The sequence below is a fragment of the Perognathus longimembris genome, chromosome 15 (genome assembly GCF_023159225.1).
Source record: "Perognathus longimembris pacificus isolate PPM17 chromosome 15, ASM2315922v1, whole genome shotgun sequence".
NCBI classification, from domain to species: domain Eukaryota; kingdom Metazoa; phylum Chordata; class Mammalia; order Rodentia; family Heteromyidae; genus Perognathus; species Perognathus longimembris.
Genome location: NC_063175.1, coordinates 5400303 through 5409731, shown reverse-complemented (window position 1 = coordinate 5409731; position 9429 = coordinate 5400303). Strand labels below are relative to the sequence as shown.

At 49.3% G+C, this 9429-nt stretch overlaps 1 protein-coding gene across 5 annotated transcripts; it reads left to right on the top strand.

The window, feature by feature from the left end:
* Positions 1 to 1075: 1075 nt before the first annotated feature.
* Zbtb14 (zinc finger and BTB domain containing 14) lies at positions 1076 to 8500 on the top strand. Of its 5 annotated transcripts, none has more exons than XM_048363424.1 (3): positions 1076 to 1262; positions 3928 to 4011; positions 5385 to 8500. In XM_048363424.1, exons 2-3 carry the CDS (start codon positions 4009 to 4011, stop codon positions 6729 to 6731), a joined length of 1350 nt encoding a protein of 449 aa, XP_048219381.1. In that variant the 5' UTR covers positions 1076 to 1262; positions 3928 to 4008; the 3' UTR covers positions 6732 to 8500. The 5 variants fall into 5 exon arrangements, with proteins under 5 accessions (XP_048219381.1, XP_048219384.1, XP_048219383.1 ...); XM_048363427.1 differs by lacking the exon at positions 1076 to 1262 and adding an exon at positions 1720 to 1738; XM_048363426.1 differs by lacking the exon at positions 1076 to 1262 and adding an exon at positions 1888 to 2255.
* The last annotated feature ends 929 nt before the right edge of the window (positions 8501 to 9429 follow it).

Here is a 9429-nt window from a genome sequence, read left to right as displayed (position 1 = left end):
GAAATTGGGGTTTAGGAAAGTTAAGTTTACCCAGCGTCTGAACTGGATCGGATCCGCCTAACTCGACAGCTGGCCTATCCTGTCCCTCTCCGTTACCATACATACCTGCTGACCACTGTGCTTTGTAAACATTAAAAAAAATGTCTACAAAAGCGTCGTCGGTTAATAGGACATTAACCGAAGGCACACACACTGTTTCCTTTAGAACACACAAGCACACTCTTCCCTGGTGTTTGCTCACGTACCTGCTCTAATGTCAGACACTGCAAGATGCGCGATTTTACGAAACGCTCTTAAAAATGAGTGCAACCAAGGCACGTGAATGACTAGGGCGACAATGCATACGAGTGATGGCGAGGGCCCGGCTGACCGCACGCCCGCGCGGGGACCAGGGCCGCCTCTCACACCCTGGATCAAAGCTGGCGGGTCGGTGGGCTCCGAAACAAAAGCCCGGAACGGCGGCAGCACCGGCGCTCTCCTGGGTACCGACCGCCGCACACCGACGCTGCCCAGGCCGCCGGCTCCGGCAGACGCCCGGCCCGACGCCCGCGGCTGCAGCGCCCGGCCCGCGCGCGCCCGAGGGCAGCGCCGGCCCACGCGCATGCATGCACTCGCACGGAAGCGCAGGCTCCCGCGTCCCCGGTGCAGTGCCTCCGCCGGGCGCGGGCGGGAGCCCAGGAGTCGGAGCGAGAGAGGCGGGAGCTCCAGGCGGGGCGGGTGCCCGCGAGCGGCGGCGCTCGTGCGTCGGCGACCTCGCTGCCGAAGCCCCGCCCACGCCCCGCCCACGCCCTTCTCCCGCGCGCGGGCTCCGCGCGCCCCGAGCCAGGCGCGTGCGCGCGCGTGCGCAAGCCAGAGCCCTCCGGGGCGGCCCCGTAGACACTGTGGAGAGCGTCGGCAAGGTCCCGGATTAACCCTTTCCGTCCTCGCCCATTTAGGAGGTCCGCTCGAGTTCCGTGCCTGCGCAAGCCGGCGGCGCGCCTCCCCCCCCTCCAGCCCGCACCGCGCATGCACGGGAAGGGGGGGGCGGTGGGGGTGTTCACGGCCGGCTAGACATTCTGTGCTCGTGCAGGAGGAGGGCTGCTACCATCAGGGACGTGCACGACTCCCCCTACCCCGCCCCCTCCCCAAACTAAAAAAAAAAAAAAAAATCCCAAACACTGCCACGGCCGTGCCCCCACGCCGCGCGTGCATCCCGGCCAGGCCCGTGCGCTGGGGAACGCGGAGCGCCCACGGCGAGCGTCTGTGGCCGTGCCAGGCAGCAGGTAAGCGCGGGCGGGGTGGTGCAGAGGGGTCGGGGCGTCCGCGAGGCGGGCGCGGGGACGCGGGGGCACTGGCGGCTGGCGCGGCAGGGTGGCCCGGAAGAAGCGCGTTCCCGCCGCCGAGCTCCGGGGCACCAGCCAGTTCCAGGATGTGCGGCGCCACCGGCGGCGCGGCGCGGTGCGAGCGGGGACGGGCGTGGGCCGGGACTGGGCGTGGGGATGGGGCCGCCCCGGGGGCCGCGGGCTCCGAGAGAGGCCGGGCGGCGGCGTCCCCGCGCGCGCGCTCGGCGGCCGAGTTCACGGCCGTCCCCGCTCGCACCGCCGCAGTGCACCGCGGTGGGGGTGGGGACGGAGACGGCCGAGTGGGGCGCGGAGTGCGGCCCGCGGGGCGCCGCCCCTCCGAGCCGCGGGCCCCGCCGCGCCGCCCCCCGCCGGCTGCGAAGGCGAGGGGGCCGGGACCCCCGCGCACGCACGCCCGGGTGCGCCCGCGGAGCTCGGGGAGGCCGGCCGCGCGCCGCCTCCGCCCCCGGCCGCGGGAGGGAGGCAGGGAGGGCGGGGGAAGGCCCGGCGCGAGCCGGCCGGGGAGTGCGCGGGGCGCGAGCTCCGGGCTCGCGCGGCGCGGCGCGGCGCGGGGCTGCGGAACCGGCCGCACGCCCGCTCCCGAGCTGGTCGCGCCGCCGGGGCCGCTGCGGGCCGCGGTGCCCGCCTCCCGCGCGCGGAACCGCGGCCCCAGGCCTGCGCCCGCCCGGAGAGGATGAAAGGGAAGGTGGCCCCGGCGCGACCCGGCTCCCCGGTGCCGGCTTTTGTGGGGGAAGGAATACAAAAGGCCTTATCCACCCCCCACCGCCCGGGCCCGCGGGGAGCCGGGGGCGAGGCCCGGGCTGCGGGCCTTGCTTCCTCCCCGTCCCCGAGCTGCGGGCTGGCAGCCGGGACACCGGGCGGCCGCCATTGTCGCGGCTGCTCGGGGCCGGGAAGGCGGCGGCGGCGGCGGCTTATGTAAGTCCGGCGTTGCGGGAAGCCCCGCGCCTGCTTTGTTCAGGTCGGTGTCATTGTGGATGTGGAGTTGGAAGCTACATGTTGTTCCGCGTCGGTCGTCTGCACCGCTAATGGCAGTGGCTGTCTTCTGGTTTGACTGCTCTGAATCTAGCAGTGAGTCCAGCTCTCTAGAACAAAATGAACCCAGGAGCGCGAGGTCTTTTCTTTCCGGTCCTGGGAGATCTTGCAAAAACCAAAGGGGTGGCCAGATACAAACTAGCCAAAAAAGAAAGGCACGCTGGTAGGTTGCCATGACTACCGGGTAGACACTGCGCTTTCCATCCCACTAGCACTGAGTTAGTGACAGCTGGAAGGAAGTGTGGCGGAGGGGAGGCCGAGCCTGGACCGCCCTCCATCCTGGCGGCCACAGACCCCCCCCCCCCCCCCGCACACACACACATACCCGGTGCCGGTACAGCAGAACAGGGAGGCTGAGCCTGGACCGCCCTCCCGGGCGGCCACAGACCCTCGCTGCCCATACAGCAGGACTGGCGAGGCTGAGGCATGCGGGACCCTCGGAAATGATTTTACTGACTCTTCACAACTCTGTTCAGCTGCCAGACAACCCCAAGTATCCTAAGCGACTTGGTGTTTCCCGTGGAAGGAGGAATTGCTTAGGGTTTTCGAGATGCCACGTTCCCATAAGGTGGAGTTTTGCACCATGGTGGTTGTGCAGGATTATATTAAAACCCATTACTCTACGCCTCACACACCAGACAGTTTCTGGGGTCATTTGTTAGCGGAGACTTTCCCGATTAGGAAACTTCTTTTTCAGGTCAGCGGGATGGAGATTTTCAAGTAAGAATTAAAACTCACACAAAAAGATATAATTCTTTGAGCTAAAAATACCTAGTTTTATCAAGTGCAATCTTAAAAGTGAGTAGTACATCACGCAGGTGTGTAAAAGAAAAGGGCTCCTGCCTAGGAGGTTGAGATTGAAGGATTGCTAGCCCAGGCAAGAAAGTCCCTGGGGCTCTTATCTCCAGTTAACCACCAAAAAGCCAGAAGTGGATATATGTCTCAAGTAGTAGAGCAGAAAAGGTCAGGGACAGCATCCAGGCCTGGAGTTCCTGCTCTAGGACAAGCATAAAAGAAAGAAAGGAGGGAGGGAGGGAGGGAAAGCAAGGAAGGAAGGAAAAGGGCTCTTGCTCTTTCCTCTCTTCCCATATTAACTCTTGCATGTGTGTTACGTCTACAATGGGAGCCTTAGAGAAATGGTAAGGGGCTACATACCTAACAAAAAAGGTGAGTGAGGAACAGTCCCTGCATCTGAGCAGAGATGGACACGGCTCTGCTAGCCAAGGAATGTGCTTTCAGTGGCTCTCTGACTCATCCTTAAGTTCCCAGTGCATAACCCTCACCAATTCTAGGCTTTATCTGCTCCAATCCAGTCCTGGTAAGGATACTGACAGCCACATGCCTTACTATGCCCTAAAAATACCCAAGAGGCAGAACAGGAAAGGATTCTATTTTTTAAAAATTATTGATACTTGACTTAAGAAACTGTAACCCCTCTGTATCACCTTTATAATAATAATATATGTATATTTAAAAATGTGTTATTGGACTTATTCTTGGCTTAGATTTTGAGATAGAGGAAAATCTCACCTTGTTCTTTGTGTTTTTCCTATAGGTCTGGCGTGCCCCAGATCAGAGTTATTCTGATCTGAAGATTTTGGTGTTCAGGGCATTAAGACAATAGCCTCAGTTGTTCATGGTAACTATACCTTTTTGCATTTTAAACCGTGAGAAAATGATTTGATACTCACTTTAAAATGTGTCTTCGGGCTTTGTTTAAAGAACCATTACTATTAGACTGGTACTAGTGACTCCCAAATGTAATCCTAGCATCTCAGGAGGCTGCCATCTGAGGATCATAATCAAAACCCAGCCTTGGCAAATAAATCCCAGACACTCTTTATCCCCAACTAACCAGCAAAAAATTGGAAGTGGAGGTGTGTATCAAGTAATAGAGACTGCCAGCCTTGAGCAAAAACTAAATGAGCCACAAGGCCCTGAGTTCAAGTCCCAGGAACAGCACCAAAAATATATGTACTTAGTTACATTACTATAAAATAGAGACTGTATTAATTACTTTCAAGCTCTATTATAAGGTGTATGTAAAACATAAATCACCTTTTTGTTTAGATAGGGATCCCATCCCTAAGCTACCTTATGGTATCTGTGCTAATACTTCAAAATCAGAAAAAAAATCCAAATCAGAAACACTCCTGGTAAAGAATAACTTGACCTGTACTTCCTAGCCACTCATCACTCCCTCCAAATGTCATCTAATTAATCCTCGGCCTACATTAAGGAGCAGTCCACAACTCAAAGATAGTACTGGATATTTTGGCAGTGCTCTCTTATAGTTCCACAATGGTAGTTTGTGTCTTCTGTCAAGAAGGCATAACGTTCAGCACTATTAACTTGTCTTACCAAGTCTTCCATGAGTTAGATATTGCAGACTAGACCAGCAAGATCCTTCCTTAAATCTGTTTAAACCTTGAGGTAAAATTATTTTTCATTATTGCCTCTAGTAATCTGGGAACATGGGTCTTGGAGCTAAATTCCAAACCAGCTTCAGCTAAATGACCTGGATTTGAGTCTTCATTAAATATCTGTAGAATACTGGGGGAGATTTCTAACTTTATCTCCTTCATGTTTATTTTAAGTTAATTAAGACATATAAAGTGCATAGACTAATGCCTGGCACACACTAGGTAAAGGTTGTTACTACTGTTATTATTGTAACGTGGGAAATGCTAGTAAACTGAAGAGAAATAAAGTTACCAATACAGAAATCTCTCAGTATCATTCTTTTCAGCCTTGAGCCTAAAAGCTAAATAAGAGTGTGAAGTCCTGAGTCCAAGCCCCAGTATACACACACAAACACACACAAATCAATATTACTACTGTTAAAAGTATTGCATAAAAGTACACTTAAGCTATCCCTCTTGAACCATCCTTAGCACTGTCCTTCTAAAATGGTCAGGTTTTGAGAATTGATCATAAAATACAAGTCTCCCTCTGTTTTCTGTATGGAGAAGTATTTTGCTGATGATTACTAAACTTGACATTTTTTTGTAGGAGTTTTTCATCAGTATGTCTGAAACCATTAAATATAATGACGATGATCATAAAACTCTGTTTCTGAAAACACTAAACGAACAACGCCTGGAAGGAGAATTCTGTGACATTGCCATCGTGGTTGAAGATGTAAAATTCCGAGCACACAGATGTGTTCTGGCTGCCTGTAGCACCTACTTCAAAAAGCTGTTCAAGAAGCTTGAGGTAGATAGTTCTTCAGTAATAGAGATAGATTTTCTACGTTCTGATATATTTGAAGAGGTTCTGAACTACATGTACACGGCTAAGATTTCCGTGAAGAAGGAAGATGTTAACTTAATGATGTCATCAGGCCAGATTCTTGGTATCCGGTTTTTAGATAAACTCTGTTCTCAGAAGCGTGATGTATCTAGCCCTGATGAAAATAACGGCCAGTCAAAAAGTAAGTATTGCCTCAAAATAAACCGCCCCATTGGAGATGCTGCTGACACTCAGGATGATGATGTGGAAGAAATTGGGGATCAGGATGACAGTCCTTCTGATGACACTGTAGAAGGCACTCCCCCAAGTCAGGAGGACGGCAAGTCACCCACAACCACACTCAGGGTTCAGGAGGCAATCTTGAAAGAGCTAGGCAGCGAGGAGGTCCGAAAAGTAAACTGTTACGGCCAGGAAGTAGAATCCATGGAGACCCCAGAGTCCAAAGACTTGGGGTCACAGACCCCTCAAGCCTTAACATTCAATGATGGAATGAGTGAGGTAAAAGATGAACAGACACCAGGCTGGACGACAGCTGCCAGTGACATGAAGTTTGAGTATTTGCTTTATGGTCACCACCGGGAGCAGATCGCCTGCCAAGCCTGTGGAAAGACATTTTCTGATGAAGGCAGATTGAGAAAGCATGAAAAACTCCACACTGCCGACCGGCCATTTGTGTGTGAAATGTGTACCAAAGGCTTCACCACACAGGCCCACCTGAAAGAACACCTGAAAATCCACACGGGGTATAAACCCTACAGTTGTGAGGTGTGTGGGAAATCGTTTATCCGTGCCCCGGACTTAAAGAAGCATGAGAGAGTTCACAGTAACGAGAGGCCGTTCGCATGCCATATGTGTGACAAAGCCTTCAAACACAAGTCCCACCTCAAGGACCATGAGCGGAGGCACAGAGGGGAAAAGCCTTTTGTGTGTGGCTCCTGCACCAAGGCCTTTGCCAAGGCTTCGGATCTGAAGAGGCATGAGAACAATATGCACAGTGAAAGGAAGCAAGTCACCCCCAGTGCCCTCCAGAGTGAGACAGAACAGTTGCAGGCCGCAGCTATGGCTGCGGAGGCCGAGCAGCAGTTGGAAACAATAGCCTGCAGCTAGAGGTGAAGGGATGGACCAAGCCCCTGGCCTGAGAGGCAACACAGATTGCATCGTGGGGCCAGAATCCCTGTGAACACTGGTGACCATTGTGGAAGCACACCTAGTGTCGTACTCACTGGACTTTGGCAGTGGTTAGCTGTTTTTAAACTTCTTAAGGAAATGGAGTTCCTAAGTTCTGACCAAACAGTGTGACTGTCTCATGTGGTGTCTGGTCTGGTCCCCTCCCCTTCTTTTCTGTGGTTCGGAGAACTCCGGTGACCAGTTCAGAAAGACTTCTATGCCACTTTTAATTTCTCTCCACTTGGAGGGCTGGAGAGTATGCTGCATAGCGTAAATAATTGAGTAAATCTATTTCGTGATCATCAAAGAGTACATGACTTCTGGTCAAAAGAGCATTTTTTAAATAACTTAAGTATTTCATATAGGCGCAGAAAATGTCAGCAGGTGGTTGACCCAGGAACACTGCGCAGGTCTGAAACCAAGTTCTGGAAATGCAGAGTGGTATTATTAGATTATTTGTTTTGTTAATTTTTTTATATCACTGTTTTTTACTCTTACTGTGAACAAAAAATAATTGCTTGGCTGAACTGTTTTCTCCATCCATTTTGATTGCCCTCGTACTTACATCAAAAGCTGTATTCACACATATCGAACCCATCCCAGTGCTGGTGGTCTTGGGACTAAGTTCCCAGATGTCTCCTTGTTGGGGGCATTGGCACTCTGCAGCAATGGGGAATTGTAGAGTAAACTCATGATGAGAGGAGTAGGAAAAGCTCTCAGATAGGGTTTTCCAAGATGTCCTAGATACAAATAATTCTAAATTGATTTTGAAATTGGACTTATACTTAAAACCAAAATTAAGACAAGAAGCAGACATGCTTCTTCAGATAACATGTATTAGTTTAACAATCTCATCAGGCTTCTCAGCTCCCTATAACATGGCTTATTCATTAAGGACATGCACTATACTTAAATAAATTTAAATTTTAAGTGTGTAAATAGTAGTGTTGGTTTTATATATTTCAAGTACAAGGAGACAGCTGCACTTTTTTTTTTTTTTTGCACATTGGATTTTTTAAAAACCTTCCTATCTGCAACAGATGCCATCAGATCATTTTAATTGATACATCAGACCAAATGCTTATGTTTTTGAAATATATTTCATCCCTGGTTACAGTCCTAAATAGAAGTTGATACCTTTTTGTATTTGCAAATCTGAATTATAAACTCTTTCTGATTTGGTATACTAAATGTTCTTTTAACCATTTCCTTAAGAATATATTGAAATGCAGACAATTGTTTGAATTATGTTCTATAAGAAAATATTCGTTATTTAGAATGAGTAAACCTGTAGAGATGCCAACATTTTAAAATTCATGTTTGGTTGCTAGGATTTTTCTTTCAAAAGAAATACATTGAAGTAATTTCATTTCATAGCTTGCTGCATTAACACCTGTAATTACTATATTGTGGGGAAATTTTTATTTTTTGAATTGATATGCCAGGATTGTAGAATTGAAGATGCTACCTTTAATTTTTTTATTTATTGGTAAAATGTTTAGTTAATTGATTTTTCTTGAAAGTTGTTTATTCTGTACTAAAAATAGTCCTGTCACTGTTTGTATGTCGTTGGTAGAAGAGGAGCTTGACTGGTTCCTAGGCTGTTTTAACCAAAGCAAAGGTAAAAGAATTTAACATCTTGTCTGTAACTACTTCAGCAAACCATATTTTGGGCCTTCATTTTGTATATAAAAGAAAATACACCTCTATCATTCCTGTTCTTATTTATTCATAGCAACCTTCCGCATGCCCATCTCTACCACAGTGTACTTTCCATACGGTTTTTCATAGTTTTACGGATACAAGTTACGTGTGGCATTAAAACCATACAATCATGTTGCCCACCCCTGCCCACCAAAAAAAGCTGTTTGTATTATGCAAGTCCTTATCTTTTGGGAAAATTTTCTTCTTTAGAAATACATTTGTGTTATAATTTCGACTATGGGCACTGGGTTCTTTGTGTGTGTTGGGGTGCATGTATTCTTTCTTTCCTTTTTCTCTTGTGTCCTCAAAGTCCTGCATTGCTGAGTCCTGGTCAGTAATACTGCATGTCCACATCAATTGTCTCTAGTCCCTTAGATCCACAGCCATCATGTTAGATTCTTCAGAGGAACATCCAGTTCTGTAGGGAGTTGATTCTGCAAGGGAGAAGTTCTAAATATCAATATTGCTGCCATTCTATTTGTACAATAGACAGTGGCCACCAACTGGATGCTTAACTTGTCTTGTGTTGGCATTGATTAAGAAAGATTACAGGCTCATGCCTGTATTCAGGAGGCTGAGTTTGAGGGCCATGGTTTAAAGCCAATTGGATCTGTTAGTGATACATCACCATTAACCAACAAGAAGGTAGAAGTGGAGCTGTATTTCCAGGGGTAGAGCACTCTTGAGCACAAAAGGTCAGGGACAATGCCTAGACTCTGAGTTCAGTTCCCAGGACTGGTACAAAAAAGAAAGGAACATTTAAGAAATGTAATGTTACTATAAAAACTTGAATCAGCTGGCAAAGAAAAAACATGGGCTCTGAGTTTTAGAGGTTTCAATTCATGATGGGTAAGTCCAATTTTGGGACTGGTTGGACTACTTCATGGCCACAAAGCAAGGAAGAAAGCTGGAATCCCACTATTCCTTTTCAGAT